We start from the raw sequence: 22,554 nt of genomic DNA on the forward strand, positions 1-22,554 counted from the left end.
GGAAGGGGCAGTCCTCCTGGGGAGGGCTATGGGGCTGGGACAGTCCCGTTCTGAGTCAGGAAGGGCCTAAACCAGTCCTTCCCTTGTCTGCTACACGGGACGAGGTGGAAGAGAGGGGCTGGGGCTCTCATCCCCCGCCCCTCGCCAGCACACCTTCCCCTCAGGACAGAGCACCAGGTAACCTTCTGCAGCTGGCTCACCACAGGGGCTGTAGCATCTGGCTGACCAGTCCCCAGGCCTGCTGGATTCTCTGAGCCATCAGGTGGAGAGGGCAGGCACTGACAGCCCATTCATCTCCTGGAGCCCAGTGCAAACAGTGGGCTGTACCCAGAGAGAGGCCCACGGTGAGGCCCAGGCAGGGCAGCACTGGCCCCTGCAGGCCAGGCTTTCATGAAGCTAGGCACTGGCAAGCACAGGGCCATGGACCCAGGGACCCCCCTACTGTCTCAAGTGCTGCCTGGAGCCATGCAGGAGGCTGGGAGGCAGGCCCCTCGCCTCTCCTGCGTGGGCTCTTCATCTGGGTGGCCACAGCCCAGGGGGCCAAACCCTGGGTGAGAGGGTCCAATTCTCCACTTTTACCCAAGAAAATGACAAATGCCAGTTCCCAGTCATGCGCTGAGGGCCCTCTGGGGACTGCCTCTGGGAGGCAGAATCCCCAGCTCCACTGAAGCCAATAGCCATGGCCTGACCCCCTCCTCTCCAAGCACAAAGAGCCAGGGCGTGGAGAGGGGAGTTTTATTGTGTAAGAGATTGTACAGAGCAAAGATTGTACTGACACAGGTAGGTTGAGGGAGACCCAGAGGCCAGAGCCAGCAGGACGGAGGGGTGGCCTCCTGGCCCCCCTTCCCCCAGTCATCCAGGCAGTGGGCGGGGGCAGGGAGGACTGTACAGCTGCCCTTGCTCTCCTCATTCCTTTCCCCCCCCCGTTACTGGATAAGAAGGAGCCAGCTATATCTATATCCATTGACCTGGGAGAATATAGCAGGAGACCCTCAACACCCTACTCCAAACCCCTAAAATGCATGAGCTCCCCTAGTCTGGCTTTTGCAGTCTGCCAGCCCCCAGCCTCCTCCTCGAGCAGCCTGGCCACGCTCCTTCCTCCCACGCCCCTTCCTCCCGCGGGCCCTGGCAGCTAGCCAGGCCTGACCAGGTGATTTCAGGTTGGGAGGGTTGGAAGGGCTCCCCTCACCCTGCCCAGGTGCCACAAGGGATGGCCCAAGGCTCCCTCTTGGGCAACCCATTCGGGCATAGTGACCTGTGGCATCTGGGTGTGGGCAGCACAGGGGCTGGGTGGGGACTGAGGGGCAGCACAGAAAACAGGTCTTGAGGGGGAGCAGAGTGAGATGGGGGCTCGGGCTGGGGCCTGCAGCCCTGGAGACGAGAAGCTCCTGTGAGTCCAGCCTAGTCAGGGGGGCGGGTCAGAGCTGGTCCCCACTGTCCCAGCCACAAGGGGCCTCCAGGGCCTGCTACCCAGGACTCGGCCACTCTGCCAGCCACCAGCCCTGATCGTAGTCATTTAAAGCTCAGAACGGTGGGTTGGGGGAAGCATCAGAAGGACAAGGGCCCCTGCCCTCCCCTGGTCCCTGCCCCTTGCAGGCTTCCATCCTCATACTCGCTGTATCTCAAATAGCTTCACATCGGTGTCGTACCAGACAGGTGGGTCCACATTCCTGCAGAGGGAGTGGGCTGTCACCCAGGTGCTGGGAGGCCTTGTCAAAAGACTGAGGAGGAGCTAGGCGGAAGCCCAACCCCTTCCACCCTGATGTCCCACCCCGGGCAGTGGGTGCCCACCCTCAACCAGACAAGGCCACCCTGGTTGACTGTCTTGACATTAAGCCCACTACGAGGTGGGACTCAGAGCCACGACCCCTGCTGAGCACCACTGGGCAGACCCTCAGGTGGACACCAGACCCACTGAGGCTGGTAACTGTACCCCCACCCCGCGGGGCCCACCTCAGATAGATGACGCCCCACATGTAGGTGCGGAACCACATGGCCGTGCCCGAGTTGGCCTGGTACTTGCGGATGAGGATGGGGTGGGGCACGGGCAGCAGCCCCACCAGGGTACCGTGCTGCAGGAACCTCAGGATCTCCGACTCGTCTGTCAGGCCCCTGCCAGGGAGAGGGGTGTCTCCAATGTGATCACGTGGGAAAGCCCACCCTGAAGATCAAGGGGAACATGGGGCTCACCCTGCACCCCAGAGGCCCATGCTCGCGGTCTCACCCCCACTCAAGCCTGGGTGGGCCCCTCCTCAGGGCCCACCTGCCCACCCCCGCCCCCAGCCTCACTTGTCAATGCAGATCTTCTCCACCTGGGGAACCAGCACCTGGAGCAGCCTCATGATGGTCTGCAGTGGCAGCTTGGACTTCCAGGAGAGGACCTGGGGGAGGGACCGGGGCTCCTGGGGCTGGGAAAGCAGCCCCCAGGGGCTATGGGACAGGCCTGAACCATGGGCTCCCCACAGCAGGCAGCGTCCCCACCTACCACAGCAAGGGCCTGGCGTGGGGCAGTGCCCAGGAACAGTGATCTATTCACAGTCAGGGCCTCGCACTGAGCACGTACGGCATGCCAGAAACTGTCCCCTTTACCCTTACAATGGCATGGTCAGGGAGGGACGTTAATTACCCCACACAAGTGCAATTAGTGGTGATCTCAGGAAACACATAAGGGAGTGGGCAAGCGATTCGGGGAAGGAAGCTGGAAAGGGTGATTTATTAAGAAAGTTAGCACTGTGGACAAGTGAAGCTTAACCCTGCAGGAGAACTTTGGACAGTGTAGACACAGGAAGCAACTGAGCCAGAGAGAGGCCAAGGTCACCCAGCTGGAAGGACTGACTGACCCGAGCCTGGCTCCCAGGCCAGTCCTTGGACTTGGACACATTCCCATCCGAGCCTTTGCTGACCTGTTCCTCGAGCCAGGAGCCCCTGACCCGCCCCTCCTCCGTGCCATCTGCCCGAACCCTCACCCACTCCGATGTTGGGCTCCACTGCCCACTGGCTGACGAGTTGGATGGTCGCCGCTGTTCCCGCCACACCTGGCTGGGCTCCTGGTTCCCAGGGGAAGGAATAGGAGTGAGGGGTGGAGGGAGTAGGTACAGGGTGGGGACCGAGGGCAGAGAAGCATCCCCTCTTCCCAGTCCCTCCCCATTCTGGAACCTGGGAGGGCAATAAGGTCTCTCTACTGGCCCATGTTGGTGGGGGGGGGGGCTCACTCCCAACGGAGGGGACAGCCCAGCCCAGCCCAGCACCCTTTGCCCTGCGCCCCAGGCCCTGCCCAACCCAGCCCAGCCCAGTGACAGGTTTAGGGCCCGGGGCTGACTGGGCAGGCGGGTAAAGGCCAGCCCAGCCTCAGATAAGGGTGATGGATGAGGTGTCTGAAGACCAAGGGCTTGAGCTCCTGACCAGTAAACAAGGAAGGGGTACGTAAAAGCCTCCCCCGAAAATCAGCAGTGCCCACCCTGATGCCCTGGGCACTACGTGCCTACCCCTCTACCACAGGTGACCCCAGAGTGCCCTGGCCCAGCCCACACCCTGGAGGCCAGGGAGAAAGGGAATGCCCAGCCTCACACCCCTCCAGGAGTCCCAGTCGCCCACCTCCACAGCTGGGCTGCCGTCTGCTGAGCTCTGTTGGGACGCAGGCTCCAGGGATCGCAAGGTGCCATCCTCTGACACCTGGGACTTCTCTGTCAGCTTGTCAATGCCTGGGGCAGGGGCCCCAAGTGGGCGTGAGGACACCTGCCAGACACCAGCTGGAAGAGGCTCCCTCTTTCCTCCACCCACTTAAGAGATGCTGTGCCTGATCTCCCCACACCCAGCCCCGAGGCTCGGTCCCCCCGCCAAGCTCCCCCTCCTGGGCCCCCTCAATACCTCCAGCCCCACCCCTATTGCCCATCCCCATCCCCTCAGCTTCCCAACTCAGGCCTTGCCTTTGCCAGAGATGGGGGTGACACCCCAGGGACCCAGCCCATCCCCCAACCATGCCAGTACCCACACCCCCCTGCCACCTGCCAGCGCCAGACCTGGGGTGGCCACCAGGCTGGTCTTGAGGGTGCCTGGCTCGGCGGGGGCGGCAGGGCGGGAGCCCTCCATGGAGGCGCCCTCCTGCGAGCCAGTGCGGGACAAGGGCTCCGGTGTGCGTCGCCGCCGCTGCAGCGCCTTGTGGATGGCAGGCGGGTCGGTGGGCAGGTTGGCCAGCTGGTGGAAGACACTGCGCTTCCGGATGATGGCGTAGACCAGGTTGGAGTTGCCTGTGGGGAGGGACGAGCCTCGCCTCAGGGAGGCCCCCACACCTCCTCCTCCACGAGGCGGGCTTCCTGGGAGGGGGAGTTGGGAGGACCGGGGAGCATCTATCCCAGGGGAGGAGCTGGAAAGGGGCACCCAAGACAGGGGGCCAGGCAGACGCGGTGTGGCCGCTGTAGCTCTCCCAGGATGTTCAGAGCTTCTGGCTCAGCTCCCCGCCATGCCCCTCCTGGGCACCTTCCAGACCCCCTCACCATCCAGCACTAAGCGGTGACACCTGGCAAAGGGAGGCTGGCCCAGCACGTCAGTGTCCACCCCAAGCCAGCTGTTCAATATTTTGACTCTTCCTGAGCTAGGACAGCAGAGAGAAAAGACAACGTGGCGTGTGCCTGTGCTCCGTCACCCACGCTGAATTCCCTCGTCTCTGGGGGAAGATACAGACGCTTTCCAGACCTTCAGTGCCACGTCCACCTCTCTGGTCCCTGCCTCTCACCACACTGCCCTGCTTTCAGTTCAACATCTCACCCCAGGGCCTTTGCATATGTTGCCCCTCCCCCCGAAATGCTTTTCTACCCCACCTCATCCCCATTCATCCCTCATAGATCAGTGCAAATATTACTTCTTTTGGAAATAATAATAACTGCTAATATTTAGGTTGCTAGACACTGTGCTAAGTGCTTTTTTGGGGTCATTTTACTTAATCCTTCCAACACCCTCTGAAATAGGGACTCAATACTATTGTTATGACCATCTTATAGATGAAGAAACTGAGGCTCAGAGAGGTTAAGTTATGTGCCCACTGTCACAGAGCTAACAAGCGGCAAGGCCCTAATTTACACCAGGCAGTCTGGCCCCTGTGACACCCATCAGAACCATACCACCCTGAACTTGCCTCTCATCAGATTTAGGATGACCTGTTTGTCTGGGTGTGCATCTGTTTAAAGCCTCCCTCTGTGCCTCCACTCCCAGCTGTGAGCTCCACGGGGCAGGGAGCACTCTGTTTTGCTCCCCACTGTATCCCCTGCACCCAGCACTGGGCTTGGTACACAGCGGGTGCTCAATAAATGCACGCTGAACAAACTGGGGAGCAGAGGGCTGTGCCCTCCTTAGACGGGAAGGTGCCCTCACCCACTGCCCACCCTGATTCCTGCCCCCGAGAGCAGGCCCGGGGCTTGGGCTGGTGCCTCACCGTCGAACTGGTACTGGATGATGTTGTTGAAAACCTCCAGGAGGAAGAAGACCAGGTGGTGGTTCTGGGCGGCAGAGAAGAGGAACCAGGTGGTAGAGAAGGCCTCCAGCAGGTGCAACAGCTTGTTGGCGGCCACCATGGACAGGCTCTTGAGGTAGGGGGACACTACAGAGGAGGCATTGGCTCACTCCTGGGCCCCCACCGCCGTCCTTGCACATCCTGGGCCTGAGCAGGACAAGATGCCCCCGCTCCCAAACACTCCCTGCACCCTGCCTGTGAAGTCCCCCGCAAAGCCAGGAAGACCAAGCCGCCGGAGGCCAAGACCACACTGGCCATGCCTCCCGCAGAGCCCCAGGAGGCCACCGGGGCTCTACCCTCGTCCCTCCACTGTGTGGACAGCCATACTGTTTATAAAGTCACTCACACATGCCATCTCGCCCACTCCTCCCCACACCTCTGAGGGGAAGGTGGGACACAGACGAAACCATTCCCATTTTACAGACAAGGAAACTGAGGCTCAGAGAGGTTCGTAAACTTGCCCAGTTTCCCAGTTATAAAATGATTGGCAGGGTTACAAACTCAGGATCTTTAAGTCTTTCTAGAATATCAACCTGATAGTCTAGATACAATTAAATCCATTTTTTTTTTTTTTGCATAGCCTGTGAGGGGGATCAGAGATGAAATGCCATGCACAGCTTGAAGTCACATAGTGGTCTGTGTGCATTTTTGCCTCATGTCTTTCTCCGGCTGGGGCAGGGCGATGGCTTTCTTGGTCACAGATACATTCTCAGAGCCAGCCACACTTCGCCAGTGCTCAGTTAAGATTTGTGGGATGGAGCCAATGAGTGACCGAGGACTGGAGAGTCGTGGTTCTAGTCCCAGAGCTCACGGCGTAGCTAGAGGCACCCCGAACCGCCCCACCCACCCTGGAGTCCAAGAGACCACAAGGAGGGTCCACAGTCCCTCCCACCCAGGATCATCCTCTCCAAAAGGTGGCTATGCTGAAGTCATCCCGCCCCAGCCCACGGCCACCCACCTTGCTGGGCGCAGCACCCCAGCCAGCCTGAGCCCTCCCGCCGCCTCTTCCAGACAGCTGTCTGCACTCTGGGCTGGTGGGAGGAGCACATCCCAGTACCCCAACTGCACTGGTCCAAACCTGCACTGTCCAATAAGGTAGCCACGAGCCACATGTGGCCATTAAGCACTTGAAACATAGCTATTCCTGAGACACACGTGTGAAATACAAGATTTTGAAGATGGGGTGCAAAAAAGAATATAAAATATCTCAATAATTTTTTATATTGGTTACGTGTTGAGATGATGGTACTCTGGATGTAAATTTAAAAAATTAAATAAAATATAAAGTTATTGTCACCTGTTTCTTTTTTTTTTTTTTTTTTTTAATGTAGCTACTAGAAAATTGACCAGTACATAGGTGGCTGACGGTATATTTCTGTTGGACCGGGCGGGTTTGAATCAGGGAGCAGGCAGCAGGTCAGCCTGTGGCCTGGCGCCACCTGGTGGTGAGCGCAAAGAAGACAGGCTCCCGGCCCTCCTACCGTTGACCACTATGGTGAGCAGACAATCGAAGAGGGGCTGCAGCCGCTGGTGCCCGCTGGTGATGATCTTGTGGAATACCTGTGCAGGGAGGCAGAGGGACGGCCATAGGGTCCCCGCCGCCTCCAGACTCAGACAAGAGGACATCACGCCCATGCCCCCAGGTCCTGGCGGCAGGACCCCCCTCACCACAATGAGCAGGTCCGCGTGGGTACCGGTGAAGACTGGGATGTCCATGGGCACGCGCACTGAGTAGGGCTTGTTCAGCCGCACCCCGAAGTTCCGCTCCCCGCTCAGAAGCAGCAGAATGAAGACGCCAATGTGCATCAGGCCCACCCGAGCTGCAGCACGTGGCATGGGGGGGTCACCACGCTGGGTGGGGAGGGGAAGAAGGGAGCCCAGGGCAGAAACCCATCTTGGGGGGCCTGGAAGAAGCTCTTTTCCTGGGAGGTCAGAGACCCAGGCTTGAGGCCCTGGGAGGCAGGACAGATTGGCTGGACCTGCCCCCCCCCACCCCCGGAGAGGAGCCCCCCAGGATCCCCTGCCCACCCTGGCCTTACACTGATCAGCTCGGGCATCGTTGAGGAAGTAGAGAATGGGAACCAGGATGTCCAGCACATCGCTGCTCTTCAGCACAAAGAAGAGGAATTTCTGGGGGGTGGGGTAGGGGACAGGTGGGGGGTCAGAGGGAGGGCAGCTCTGCCCCACCCTCTCCCCTTCCTCAGAGTCTCCCCAGATGCTGTCTCCATGCCTGGGCTATCCAGAGTAGCCGCTCCCCATTTCAAAGCAGACCGCTGCCCGCCAGGCTGGGCCCTAAAGCTGGCCCACCTTGTTGAAGTCGCAGAGCTTCCAGAAGAGGACCAGCAGCTCCTGGTGGAACTGGATCTTCTTGGTGGAGTTGGGCAGGTAGGTCTGGAGCAGGGGGTTGGACAGCAGCCGGGCTATGCCCTTAAGGATGAACTGGAAGTCCTGGCGGGGGGAAGAGCAGGGGCCTGTCCAGTCTGGCCCCTTGTGGCTCCGCTTCCCATGCCAGGGCCCCCAAAATGCCTCCTCACTCCCTCAGAGCCTAGTCTCACCTCTAGAGCCTGAGGGGCCCAGATTCCAATGTCATCAATAGCTGTCCTGGGCCAGGCCCTCAGGAAGCTGAGTCCAGGGCAGGTCGGAGAGCCCCTTACCCCCCCGCCAGACCACAGGCTCCCCTGTGCCCGAGCAAGGCTGCTCCTACTGACCCCCTCACATACACACACACACACACACACACACACACACACACACACTGAACTGGGCCCCTGCCCACCTGGACTCCTTGTTGACAGGTGCCATCCACCCCTCCCCATCGCCCTGTCACACGTGAGGAGCATTCCACCATTCTCAAAGAGCTGCCATCCACTGAGCACCTACTGCACACAGGGCTGCACTCGCAATTAATCCTCACACCCAGGCAAGAAAGCAGTTACCGTGCCCATGTTACAGCTGCAGCAGTTAGAGCTCTGGGGCACAAGAACCTCCCCCAAGGTCATAAGACACATGAACTCAGGTCTGCCTGGCCTTTAAGTCCACTGTCACTCCCCCTCCACTAAACCTGACATCAGAGCTGCCTCCTCGGAAGCCTTCCTGGTTACCCCCACCCAGTTGAGGCCATCAGCCCTTTTCTGCGTCTCGAAACCCTCACAGTCCTGCCATCACTGTTTCACCTGGGGTGGCCTGAGTCCACAGGGACCATGGTTCCTTCACATAGGGGTCAAGACTCCCTTCACCCCCTCTCATCTGCATCCCCTCACCTCTGCAAGGCCGTAACCATTGTGGAAGGGGAGGCATCAAGAATCCACAGGAGAAAGAGCAGTGCTCAACTCACCTCCTCGCGATGGATGCGAGACAGGTAGTTCACAAACAGGTTCTCGGGGGCTGGAGGCTGCAGAGGGCGGAGCCCGAGGTGAGCAGGTGCCCTCACCCCTGCCCCTAGCCCGGGCCTAGTTGGGGCAGCAGTGCCCCTTCCGACCTCAGATACCCCCAGGCTCACCAGGAGGTGCCCACTGGGTATCCCTTGCCTGGGTTCTGCTAGAGGGTGTGTCATCTACCCACAGCCTGGCAGGGCGGCTGCCCTCCCCCTCCCATCCTTACATCAGCATCGTCCATGGCAGTGCCTGTGGTGGTGCCGTCCACGGTGGGGCTGGCGCTGGTGGCGCTGTCATGGTCCAAGGTGACGATGAGCACCTGGGCAGCCTCCTCAACCAGGGGTTCCCGGTAGTCGGAGAAGAGCAGGTGGTTGTAGGGGATCCCATAGCCCACAGGGTCATAGGCACACACGGTGTTGAGGAGAGAGGTGAAGAGGGGCAGGGCGTGTCTGCGGCGGAGAGGAAGGGCGGAGATGCAGAGACGCCACTGAGCCCAGCCCTCCCTCCGTCCACCCTGGCCGGACCACGTGGGCAGGTCAGCCAAGCCACCCCCTCATTCAACAAGTGTATCAGTGCCAGGCCCTGGGCTAGGGACTGGGGAGCAGACCCAGGAGCTCGTCCCGTCCGAAGTAGAAGAGATCCCTTCCTCATCTTTGCCTGCATCCCAGACCTGGGCCAGGCTGGGCCGAGGGCAGAAGGAATTTATAACCAAGAGCGTGATGGCCAGTCATGAGGGGCTCTTTGTAGGAAATCATGTCCACACCCCTTAGATTTTTCCCCCAGGGGCAAAGCCTATTTTTTCCTCTTATTATTATTTTAAAAGACTTTATTTTTTAGAGCAGTTTTAGGTTCACAGCAAAACTGAGAGGAAGGTACAGAGATTTCCCATATAGCCCTGCCCCACACATGCACAGCCTCCCCGACTCACACCCCCACCAGAGGGGTACATCTGTTACAACTGATGAACCTACACGGACACACCTGTATCACCCCAAGTCCACAATTACATCAGGATTCACTCTTGGTGCCATCCATTCTATGGTCTGGACAGATATGTAATGACATGCCCCTCAGGATCTTGAGGGGCAGGTACCCTCCCTCGGGGCTTCAAAGAAGGAGTTGGAGGCCCACAGGGAGGTGGGCTTCCCCTGGGGAAGCAGAGCATGTGCTCAATCACCCAGCTCCCAGGCCACAGAATGGCTCCATTCAGAGATTTGTAAGATGTCAGGGTTCAGGCTCCTCATCTTACGGATGAGGAAAGTGAGACCCCTCGAGGCGAAGCAACTGACAAAGGATGGCTGTTTGCCTGACAAGGCTGGTGAGAAAGAAAACCCTGGCCAGCCTTGGACTCTGACTGGTGGAGGGGGCCTCCCTTCTCTTCTGGGGAAAAAAAAAGGGGTTGGGAAGGCAGCCAGGAAAACCTGAAGGATGAGGCGTGCCATGTGGGGATCAGAGTCTGGAAGTAAGAGGGTGAACCACGACCCTTAGGGGCACTAACTCCTGTGCTGCCAGCACGGCCCTGGGCACAGCTGGAGCGCATGTACCAGCTCCAAACACTCAATCTCGCCACGTGACACCTCCATGTACTCCCATGAGCCTCCACAGCCCATGCACGCCCCTATGTGGCCGGGCTTCCTCATCCTTCAGGGTATTCATTACGCCCCCTCCCCACCCACTGTCTAAACTGCACTGCCCCATCCAAGCCACATGTAGCTATTGAGAGCTTAAATTGTGGCTGGTCTGAATTGAGATGTGCTGTAAGTGTAAACTACACACCAAGATTTTGAAAACTTAGCATGAAAAGGAAATGTAAAACATCTCAATAATTTTGTATAGTGATTACATGTTAATGCTGATATTTTGGATATATCGGATTAAATGAAATATTAAAACTAATTTCACCTGTTTCTTTTTACTTTTTTAGTGTCGCTACTAGAAATGTTTAAATTGCATATGTGGTTTGTATTATATTTCTACTTGACAGCGCGGCTCTAGATGGAGGACACAGGCAGGAGTCACCAGGGCCCCCCAATGGGACACTGGACAGCGCCGGCATAAGGTGTGGCGAAGTTACAAGTCATAACCACCAGGGGGCAGCACCTCCCCTCAAATAAGACTCTTGGGGCTGGAGAGCGGCGTCAGCTCTGGGCTGCCTAGAACCAGGAGGCGGCGAATGGAAAACAAGGCCAGGGGCCCCTCACCTGTTCTCTGTGGAACAAAAGAACTGCACCCACGGGTTGGTGCTGCCACTGTCCGGAGCTGGGGGCAGGTACATGGCCTCAGAGAAGCATGTCAGCAGCAGCTTCAGCAGCTCCATCCTTGGGTGGGGGGTTATGAGGGGAGGGGTTCAGTCCTCCAGGAGGGCATGCCCACCCTGCCCAGCCCCAGCGCAAGTCCATGAAAAGAAATGACCCCCTTTTATCCCTGTGAGGCTGAAGTGGGGTCACGAGTATAGGCAGGGTGTCCTTGGAAAAAACCCCACGCATGTTTCCCTCTCTGAGCTGTGCAAGGGCCAGGCTGCGGGTCCAGCCCCGCCACAGACTCTGGGCCCAAGCATGGCTCACCGGTTCATGTCGTGGACGTAGTTGGGCTGGGGGGAATGAGCAAAGCCCACCCCGGCCTCCCAGATATATTCACAGCTGTCCAGGGAGTGGACGTCCTCTGCTGAGTCCTGGGGACAGGGTCAGGAAGAGATCAGGCTGCGGATGGCCAACCCAAGCCCCTGCCCCCATCCCCCCCCAGGGGGCAGAGACTCTCATATTCTCCTAAAGACAGACCCTCAAAATGCCCCAGGTACTAATGCACAAGGAAGAAACGACTGTTCTCAACCTCTTGAAAGCTAATTTTTCTTCAGCCTGGTCCTTTTACTTGCTAAGCCCAGCTTGAGACAGGGCAAGATTGGGAGGGAGCAGAATGGAATTGGGTGCCCCCAGTGGTGCGTGGGGGTGGGGGGCAGAGAACACTCAAGGTCGAGTCCATGAGCCCACAGGAAGTCAGAGGGCCGGGCCTCCTGTGTCCAAGCCCCACACCCCCACCCGCTGCCAGACGAAGACAATGGGTGCCTGTGCCCAGCCTCCCGGATGCAGGGGGCAGGGCGGCACACCAGCTGGCTCCTCTCCAGCTGTGCCAGGCAGCCCAGCTCTCCCAGAGCGGCCCCTGCCCTCGCAGGATCCTGCCCAGGGGAACTTCAACCGCCCTAACCCAGGACTAGAGCCCTCCCCGGCTGGGGGTGGGGGTTGGCGGGCTCTCACCACAGTGCTCCTCCGGTGGCTCTGGACGGTGAAATCGGGGCAGAAGAGCAGGTCAGCAATGGCCAGGAGCAGGGACTCAGCCAGGGGCCGGGCATTCTCATCATCGTCCTCTCCCTGCTTGAGACACAGCACCCACAGGCCATCTCAGTGGTAGCTGGCCAAGGAGAGGTGGCCCCTGGACTCGGGGAGGGGCAGTGGGAGAAGTACGGGGTCTGGGCCCAGGCAGCCACCCATGGGCATAGGGATGAAGGGAAAAGAAGTAGACTCCCATCACCCCAAACCTCCCAAGGCAGAAGAGGGACAGAGCAAGGCTGGGAGCAGCGAGGAAACCTCCCCCCTGACTGGGAGGGGCCACGCTGTGTCCCCTAAACTCCAGAGCCTCAGCAGTGCTGGGAATTGCTTGGAACCGCTGGGCCCCGCCCCTTGGCCATTTGCCTGGAGATAAACGCAGGGAGGGGGTGGGGCAGGCGGGAGAGGGAGAGGGCCGGGCGGCCCTGCCCCCATCTCTACCCAGCTGTGGGCAGAAAGAAGGAATGGAGGGCTCAAGAAGGAGGAGTTGACCCCCCTGCTCAGCAGCAACCCCCACTCCTCTTATCCCTGCACTTCCCAAACTCCAGAAGAGGTCTGGAGGAATGTGGCTGGCCCTGAACCAGGGTTCTCCTCCTCTCACCGCAACTCCACCCTCCCACCCAGCCCTGGCCAAGCCCACAGACCCCTCCTCGCCCTGCCCCAGGCACTGTGGACCAGAAGAAGCCCCTCCAGTCAGGGTCCTCAAAGATGTAGGGCAGCACGCGAGTGAGAAGCCGGCTGCAGTTCAGGACAATCTGCTTCTCCTTCTCCGAATGGCAGCCGCTCTCAGCTCCCTGCACCAGCTTCTCGACGGCCTGTGGGGATGGGCAGAGAGGCACTCTGGAAGGGTGGAGAGTGGGGCCCTGGCACTTGTAGTCAGGATGGGCACCCCAGGCTTCAGAGGGGGAGAGGCAGCAGGGCCACCTCTCCCGACAGGGTCAGCCAGGTCAGGGGGACAGGACATGGGCCAGAGAGCATCCCTAGAGCATCACAGGAGTGAGAGCCTAGCCCACTACTCACTGGCTGAGACCTTGCTAAGTGACCACCCCTCTGAGCCTCAGTTTACTCATCTGTAAAATGGTGACACTAACAGTACCATCCACACAGGGTGAGCTAAATGAGCTGACCTGTGGAAAGTGCTCAGCAAGGTCTGGCCCAGAGGAAGCCTCACAGATGGCGACTGCCATGATCACTTTCTCCCAAAGCCCAACTAGTGGGGAGAAGTGTGTGAAGCCTCCGGACTGCCCAGACCTGGGCAAGTGGGACGTCCTGGGTGCCTGCCCTCTCGGACGGCAGCGCTGGGCCAGCTTCAGCCTCCCTGTGAGGGTGGGAAACGGCTCAGCTGGGCGTGGCAGCAGGGGGCCGGGCACCCCCTCACCTTGTAGCACAGAGTGGCCAGGTTGGAGGGCGACTCCTCTCGCACAGCCCGAATCTCCGCCGCCGGCACCAGGGCAAAAACATCCTGCACCGAGGTGGCCGTGTCCGCCCAGAACTGGTCCCAAAAGGCGTCATCGGTGGCTTCTACGGGCTGTGGGGGAACCCAGCATCCAGAGTTGCACAATCCCTTGCCAACAGGCCCACAGTTTGCCCAACCTGTAGCCAAGGGAGCCCCCCAGGGGGAAGTTACCATCCCCCTGCTCCATCCCTGCTGGTGCCCAGGAGTCTTCCCACGTGGGGGACAGCCTTCAGCCACCATGAGGCCAGCACAGGCAGGCTGGGGACACTTGGCACGGATGGTCAGGGGTCTGCTGGGCACCGAGTTCAGCAGCCAAAGCCCAGTCCAGTCCCTGAGGGACTATGTGACCCTGAGTAACTCACTGTCGTCCTCTGGCAGGGCCTCCCCACTTGGGGACCTCCCCAGGCCACACCGCTAGGTCAAGCACCCAGGGACCAGACCCAGGCTGTGCTCAGCAAGGTCTGGGAAGAAGACAAGGGAACATGTGCTCACTTCCACTCACCCCAGCTGCCCCCTCATCCCCAGCCTCCACCCTCTCCCGCACACTCAACAGATGCCAAATCTAAAGGAGCTGACCCCCATGCTCTCTGCCCGCACCTGCTCCTCTCAGTGCCCACAGTGGCAGTGGGGGCGCTGCACTTCAGGCCACTCTTGCCAGGGCCTCACCTCCACACTGGCCCCAACCCATGTTCAAAGCACAGCGCCCAAGGCACTGCTCCCTCAGCACAGACCTCTGGGGCTCCCCACTGCCTGCAGGAGCCTGAGTCCAGAGCCCAGCCAGACGGTCCGCCAAGATCTTACCTAAACACACCTACATGCATGCACACATGCACACACACACAGTTGTATTTCCTATCCCCACGACACAACCCTGCCATATCTTCTTTGCCTTTGCTCAGACTTTCCCCCTTCCCAGCATGCCCACCCCTTCTAACACATTTCAAAGTCCCACCAATCCTATTGAGACAACATGCCATAAACACACTTATGCCTTCTGAATCATACAGACAGCCATACAGGAAACCAGTTTGAATCATAAACTCCACTTCGAGAAACGCTTCCTCAGGAAAGGATCAGAGATGTGCATGTATGAGGATGTTTACTGAAGCGTTATTGTTGATAACAGTGAAAAGTTGGAGTCAACCTAAATAACCAACAATCGGGAATGCTTAAAAAGTAAGGCACATTCATGCGCTGGAATATTATGCAGCTATCAGAAGCACATTTTCAAAGAATATTAATGAATCGAAAATGCTCACAGTAAAATGCTATGTGAAAAAGACAAGATATAAAACTAACTATAGGATGATCACAATTCTGTGTAAATTACATAGTAACAAAAGCCGAGAAGAAAATGACAGCATGTTAACAGCAATTATCTCTCCCAGTAGTTTTCTTTTTCTTTATATTTTTCTGTAAGCGCATGTAGTACTATTTTTTTTCTTTGAATGTTCATCTGTTGAGGGGCCAGGGTGTCCGAGGCACTGTTACCCTTCTGAATAGCACTTTCTGCAAGAGACCTACCCAGCTTGCTCCAATCAACCCAGCCTTCTCCCTTCTCTGAAAGGCCTGATAACAGGGCCTGCTACCACCACAAATCCACACATAACGTGCACTACTCTTATCATCAGAAAAAAATACATATCTTGTTAAAAAATAATTCTGTTCTCTGAAGCTACTTCTTCAAAGAAGTTTCCCAGAGCTCTGGATTGCCGGGCTTAGAACCCTACTCTCCACCCCACTCAGTCAATCATCGTAGCCCCTGGCTCCAAGGGTCAGCGCACTTGCCTCCAGGCCCCATTAGTCCACCAGCCCCTCTGCCCTGACCTTGCAGTTAAGACATACGGCAGGGCCGGCCCCGTGGCTTAGCGGTTAAGTACACGCGCTCCGCTACTGGCGGCCCGGGTTCGGATCCCGGGCGCACGGATGCACCGCTTCTCAGGCCATGCTGAGGCCGCGTCCCACATACAGCAACTAGAAGGATGTGCAACTATGACATACAACTATCTACTGGGGCTTTGGGGGAAAAAATAAATAAATAAATAAAATTATTTAAAAAAAAAAAAAGACATACGGCAGATGCTCAGCCAATGTTTGTTCAGCTATAGGCTGTAATTAATCCTAGAGACCCCTTCAGCCTGGTCACTGGGCAGGGCTGAGCACCAGTGAGGTGCGTAAGGCTGGGGCCGAAAGCCTCACTAAGGCCCAGGTACACCCTGGCCCACTCCCCAAGCAATGCCCCCTCCGAGCTACAGGCAGCACGTGGCCATGGCCCGCAGCACAGGCCTGGCACCAGGGCCTGCTCAGTCCCAGAACTGGTAGAGCCAGTTAGCAGGGGGAAAGGAACAAAGGCCAAAGGAGGGGCCCTGGGGCTGGGGTTTGCTGGCCCTCAGGCCCACAGCCAGGACAGCCTTCAACACTCACTGGGTCCAGGGGTACCACACCCAGTGTGGGGGGCTGGGGTGGGGAAGGACATCCCAGAAAACACGCAGAGCCCCCCCAACCCTGGGAAGCTCTCATCTCTGATACTTTCCCCACCTCCCAGGTAGCCACTATCCCCTTAAAGGGGCAGAAACTTGACCGAGCACCAAGTAGACTTGACCTCGAACCTAGTTCATCAGGCAAGTGTCACCTAGGGACTGAATTTGAAACGAGGACAGAGACTTAGGAGGGAACTTAGTGGGACCAGGTTAGCCCAGCCAGGAAGCAGAGGAAAATCCCTGCTATGGGAGCTGGCCTTGAACTTCAAGAATGGCGACTTTCACCTCCCTCACCCCGAACTCGGGCCTCCCCTCCTGGTCCCACTGTGGCTCCACACTTCAATTTGGTGACCATTACCTGACCATACCAGGCTAGTCTGATGCTACAGGTATTGGCCAGGGTCACTGGAGCCCCTTAGGCTTCTGAGGGGAGGGACATGGCTTAGTTCCTGCCTCAGTTACCCCAGCTGGGCTCCACCCAACCCAAGGAAGTTTCCAAAATCTAAGCCAGTTTCTTTGAAAAGAGTATTTTTGCTGGAGGCGGCAGGCCCATGCTGCCAGGGGCATAGGGACTGAGCTATCCCCAGGGAAAACTCAGATATGCTTACCCCAGCTTTGCAGGATACGCTCAGTCCAGACCCCCCCACCAGCCTGGGGGACCAGCTGCATCTTTTGAACCTCTCTGGGGAGAGGAGGGAAGGACTAGCAGTGCTCTAGCCTGCTAAGGGTGACCTGTTCTGGAGGACCGTGTCACCACAGCATTCACACACACATACACGTGCACATGTAATGTAAACAGGGACCACCAGGCCTCCTCTGGCCCAGGGCAGAGAATCTCCAAACAGGCAGCATGGAGGAGAGGGGCCCAGGTCCAGGAATGTACCCCCTCCAGAGCCCCACCCACCCTGAGAAATGCTCAGGAAACACAGTCAAAGCTGCTGGCCCTCAGGACCAGGGTCAGGCCTAGTCCAGGGCAGGAAGAAAACAGGATGCAGAGCAGGAAGGCGGGGAAGGCCGAGCAGTGGCAGCTCAGGCCCAGGCCACGGGAAAAGGTGCTGGGTTGGCTTCTCTGCTGCCCAGAGCAAAAATCTGTGTTCACAGCACAGCCTCTGAGGGCCTGGGATTGGAGGACACCCTGGGGACAACTGGCCTCATTCTCCTTGGGGACAGCAAGTGGTAAGGTCTGGAATGACCATCTGGGATCTGGTGGTCACTTCCAAGTTGCCCGAGCCAGAGCACTACACAGTTGCCCACTACACAGAGCCCAAGGCTTCAGCCCCTGAGAGTCTCTCTCTCCAGGCAGCCCAGGCCCCCTCCCACCTGCAGGGCCCCAGTGCTCTCCGGAGGGAGATCCAGGCTGGTCTCTGGCTCCAGTCCTGTCCCAAACCAACTCATTGTCCTCAGCTGGGAAATGGGACAGCACTGTCTCAGTCAGCTCTGTCATAGGACTGCAGCCAGGGAAAGACAGAGGCACACTGTATTTTGGGGAGGGGGCTGGAGCAGGGAGGAATCTAGTCCACCCAGACCTTTTGCGACTCAGCTGAGCTAGTCCTGCTGGCCCAGCAAAGGACCCTGGCTGCTGAGCCAACAGCCCATAGCTCATTTCACTAACAAGGTGTTTCCCTCCCCAAGTAGGTAAACCTGGGAGCCTCCCCTCCCTCCTCTCCTGTGGCTCCACATTGAGAGCTGGCCCACCTGCCACCCACAGACCTAGAAGTCCAAAGAAAGCCAAGTGCCAGAACTAACCAGGAGCCATGGGGGAAGTGGCGAGAAGCAACATCTGGTTTCTATGAAACGCCTCTCAGCCGGGGCTGGACTCAGCAGAGGCCCTGGGCATTTGGGTATCTCTCGTGGGAAGGAGAGAGTGTGGTCTGGCCTCTGAAGCTATGACCAGCTGGCTGTGGGGAGATGGCTCCCTCAACCCCACTCTAACTGTCAAGAGCAAAGGGAGCTGGGGGTGGTGGGGGTGGGGGTGGGGAGTGGTAAGAGGAAGGTCCCAGATGACAGCAGGTCCTGACTCCCTTGGAAGTGAGGGATCCAGGGAGTCAGGGCTGGGCATCTCCCAGGCCAGAGCGGCCTGGTTCAAGGGGTGAGGAGAGAAGGGGTGGGCAGGGAAGCAGCCCTGCTGGGGCCATGTCCTGTGTGTTGGGGGCAAAGAAGTAGCCTCTGTGCCACTTGTGGACTGAAGGGGATGTGCAAGCATGGATTAGGCTTAAAGACACCCCTAAACCCCACACCAGCCAGTCAAGGGCAAACTGGAGGGTTCTTAGCCCTGACCTGGAGAAGAGAGGGTACCCACAAACACAGCCATCCCCACCGCTGGACCACAGAGAAGGAGCCTCCTGGAGCAGTGGTCCCCATCTGGGAAACTGGACTCCATGGGCCTAAGAACAAGTCCCCTTGCCAGGCTGCAGTGCTGTCCCCCACTCTTTGCATGTACCCAGGAAGACCTGGGCCTTCTCTGGCTGTGGGCATCAACCTGGGCCCAGACAGGCCGCTGCCGCCGCGTACCAGCTGTTTCCCGGACCCAGGCGGGCGCTGTCCCGGCTTTGTTTGCATTGAGTCAGCCGGGTCTGTGCGTCCCGGACCAGCGGGCACAGAGGGGCAGAGAGAGGGACAGGGAGGTGGCTGGGTGAGTGGGGGCGGGGAAGGCTGGAGATGCGAGGCTTAAGGGGCAGAGGGGGGCGTGCAGGACAGAGGGCGGACAGCAGCGACGTTGGCTCAGGGAGTAGGCACACGTCGGCCTAAGGTGGCAGCAGCGGCTGCGGGGAGAGGGATGTTCCCGGGAGAGGAGGCTGGGGGTGGGGGGCTAGGGGATGGAGCCCTGGGATACAGGCCAAGGGCTCCCGCTCCGGCCCTGGCTTCAGCGTCACCCTGGGGCCAGCCGGTCCCTCCAAGACCGGACAAGCCAAGTTGGCGCAGCCCCCCGGCCCTGCCCAGCCCCCAGCCCGGCAGGTGGGTGAGGAAGCCGGGGCCCCGGGCGCACCTGCGTCTTGGTGGTGAGCTGGATCACCGCCTTTCGGAAGTTCAGCTTGGAGTCGGCCGACCCCATATCGTTGGAGCCCGCTCCGGCCCCGACCCCCGCCCCAGCCCGGGCTCGGGATCCAGCTCCAGCTCCAGCTCCAGCTCCAGCTCCAGCTGCAGCTCCAGCTCCGAGGTCCCCGCTGCTCTCGCATGAGCAGAGCGGCGCACCCCGCCCGCCGGCCCAGCGTCGGCCCCGCCCTCCTGGCCCCGCCCCCGCGTGGCTCCGCCCTCCGCACCTGCCGCGCCCCGCCCAGTCCACTCCCTGCGCGGGAGTCTGCAGCTCGCGTCAAGGCAGCAGGGCACCCCCCCGCCCTTCTCGGCCGGACCCGGTGGCTCCGTGCCCTTCCTCCTGTGTCGGAGCTTTGCCTCCGCTCCATCCCTTCCATTTCCACCCAGCCCCCAGGGCCGGCAATCCCCCCACCCTCCCGCCCCTTGCCCCTATCCTCACCCTTCCTCCCGACCATCGCTGGGCCCGCAGCTTCTCAGCCAGCCCTCTCCCTCCTTGTCAATGCCTGTCCTCCTCATTCTTTTTTTTTTTTTTCTTCTGAGCATCTGCTCTCTTGGTTTCCCTTTTTCTGACCAGTCAAACCCACATGTCCAGGCAGCCTCGCTGTTATTCCAGCCACAAGCCCCGGGCTCAGCCCTCCTTTCTGTGGAAGGGAGGCGCTGACTCAGGGCCCCTGCTCCAGGAAAGCGGCTCCCTGGCCTGATGAGAACGGAAGGTCCCTCCGCGTCCTACAACTCCTTTCTGGCCGCCTGCCTTCCCTGAGAATCCTTTTAGGTCCATCCATTTCAACACATGTGTTGAGGGACTGGTATTCACCAGCGCTGTGTCAGAGACTGGGGGCCTAGGGGGCTTAAGTCACAGGGCCTGCCCTTTACAAGCAATTAGCTATGGAGAGAAACAAGGAAAGAATCAGCCATGATTCAACCCAGTGAGCCTTTGATAGAGGCTAATTAATAATAATATAATTATTATTATTATTATTATTATGTGACGGCAATACCTCTGAGGTAGGTATTATCCCCATCTTACACTCGGGGAACCTGAAGCTCAAAACAGTTAGGTTATTTGTCCAAAGTCACACAACTAGTAAGGAACAAAGCCCAAAAGGCAAATCTAACTCTGGCCCCAAAAGAGGCTGCACTTTTCCCACAACATCATCTTGCATACTATGTCTGGAAGCTTCTGGAAATCCTAGATGCTTCAAAAGTACTTGACATTTAGCTTCAATAGGAATTCCACAGGTGAAAAATGAAGCGTGCACCATCTAGGCAGCAAAAGGGTGGCACAAAGGCAGGGTAGGACAGGTGTAGAGGTAGGGAAGAGGGGGACAGAGATTTCACCACGTCACCAAAGGAGCTCTGTCCTTGCTCCAGAGGTAGGTTTTCCCTGCCCTGGATGAAATCCTGGGCAGGCTCCATGGCTTCTCTAATCACTCTGAGATAACGAATGAATAGTACTTTTATTTGGCATTAAAAAACAAAAAATCCAACACTCTACAAATCACCCAACCCCAGTCCAACCCAGAGTGACATTAAAAACTCTGAATCTTAAACATTAGGGAGATGCAAATTCAAACCACAAAATGATAACCATTACATACCTATTAGAATGGGTTAAAAAAAATAAAACCTGAAAGTACCAGATACTGGCAAGGACGGGGAGCATTTATACTTTCTTATGAAGTTAAATATACAATTACCATATGACTCAGTAATCCCACTCGTGGTATTTACCCAGGAGAAATGAAGACATATATCCACACAGAAAGCCTGTGTAATGCTTATAGCAATTTCATTCATAATCACCAAAAACTGGAAACAACCCAAATGTCCATCATCTGGTAAATAAACAGATTGTGGTTCATCCATACAAGAGGACTAATACTCAGCAACAAAAAGGAAGAAACTATTGATATACGCAGCAACAGTGTGAATGAATCTCAAAAGCATTGTGCCAGACACAGAAGGCAACATACTGTATTTTATCATTTATGTGATATTCTGGAAAAGGCAAAACAATGGGGCAGGAAACAGGTCAGTGGTGGCCATGGGCTGGGATCAAGATGAGGGGATGGATTATGAAAGGGTACGAGGAAACTGTTTGGGGTGATGAAAACATTCTGTGTTTTGATTGCAGTAGTAGTTCCATAACTATATGTTTGTCAAAGCTCATGTAACAGTATACCTAAAATGGGTGAATTTTACTGTATGTAAATTATAGCTCAATAAACTTGACTTTGGAAAAAAACAAAAACCAAGAGCAGGTGCTAACTGGCCATTCCAAAGGAGTAATTCTGAGCCCTTTGTTCTTGCCCATCACTCATAGCCATTTCTGTGATTTGCAACCAGAAACTCCAAGTGGTCCCAAAATATTACCGGTCCCTCATGGACCTTGCTTTCCATCAGCTTTCATGGGATGAATTTAAACGAGTCCATTCATCCTCATCCAACCTCAAGAGGTCTGCTCCCATTCATTGGGCATTCAGCTCCTCGGAAAATCTTAGTGTCCGTCTCCAGGAAATCTTACAAGATCCCTGTGCCCTCTCTCCACCATAGTAGGGAAAAAATATTAACATTGTCTTGAGGAATGTGACCACTAACACTTCTAGGTGGAAAAATACCCATTTATCCCCACCATTTGTTTACTGTCTCTAAGTTAAACTTAACATCCTCCCTGATTCACAAATGATGTTTTCAAAATGCTGTTAGTTATTTTTCGGTGAGGCATACTGAAGTGTGTAGAGGGAAAATGGCCTAATGACTGGGATTTGCTTTAAAATACTACAGCAAAGAAAACAAGAAAAAGACATACAGGCGAGATGAAGCAAATGTGGCAGAATCCTGGTAACTGTTGAATCTGCATTGGGTATGTGCAGATTCATTGTACTATTCTCTCTACTTTTGTGTGCACTTGAAAACTTTTTTTTTTTAAAGGTAAATGCTTTTTTTTTTTTTGAGGAAGATTGGCCCTGAGCTAACATTTGTTGCTAATCTTCCTCTTTTTCTTTTTTCTCCCCAAAGCCCCAGTACATAGTTGTATATCCTAGTTGTAGGTCCTTCTAGTTCTATGTAGACCGCCGCCTCAACATGGCTTGATGAGCGGTGAACATGCCCATGCCCAGGATCCAAACCTGCAAACCCAGGGCCACCAAAGTGGAATGCACAAACTTAACTGCTGTGCCACCGGGCCGGCCCCCTGCACTTGAAAACTTTTATAGTAAAAATTTTTAAGGAAAAAGACTGGATATATACAAAAAAAAAATTAGTAGTAAAATATAGCTTTTGAAAGTTTAAAGAAATTACTTATCCCTTATTACTTTGATGATTTCCTAGTAGGTTTTTAGCTATGATTTACCATATGGAAACTATGCTGTGTCCTCCTTTTATG

At 56.8% G+C, this 22,554-nt stretch overlaps 1 protein-coding gene across 2 annotated transcripts; it reads right to left on the reverse strand.

Annotated features, from left to right (window-relative positions):
- Window positions 1-721: 721 nt before the first annotated feature.
- Window positions 722-19,298, reverse strand: HID1 (HID1 domain containing). 2 transcript variants are annotated; one of them, XM_058561549.1, is made up of 19 exons: window positions 19,123-19,298; window positions 13,579-13,728; window positions 12,845-13,015; window positions 12,132-12,248; window positions 11,445-11,551; window positions 11,082-11,198; window positions 9,107-9,329; window positions 8,841-8,897; window positions 7,814-7,954; window positions 7,546-7,636; window positions 7,175-7,326; window positions 6,988-7,066; window positions 5,429-5,593; window positions 4,020-4,247; window positions 3,595-3,701; window positions 2,967-3,047; window positions 2,290-2,381; window positions 1,954-2,112; window positions 722-1,670 (listed from the first exon to the last, which is right to left on the reverse strand). In XM_058561549.1, the coding sequence occupies exons 1-19, from the start codon at window positions 19,186-19,188 to the stop codon at window positions 1,607-1,609; spliced, it is 2,367 nt and encodes a 788-aa protein (XP_058417532.1). In that variant the 5' UTR covers window positions 19,189-19,298; the 3' UTR covers window positions 722-1,606. The 2 variants fall into 2 exon arrangements, with proteins under 2 accessions (XP_058417532.1, XP_058417534.1); XM_058561551.1 differs by having other exon boundaries at window positions 12,132-12,245; window positions 19,123-19,297.
- Between the last annotated feature and the right edge of the window lie 3,256 nt (window positions 19,299-22,554).

Source organism: Diceros bicornis, chromosome 18 (assembly GCF_020826845.1).
Source record: "Diceros bicornis minor isolate mBicDic1 chromosome 18, mDicBic1.mat.cur, whole genome shotgun sequence".
In the NCBI taxonomy this organism is placed as follows: domain Eukaryota; kingdom Metazoa; phylum Chordata; class Mammalia; order Perissodactyla; family Rhinocerotidae; genus Diceros; species Diceros bicornis.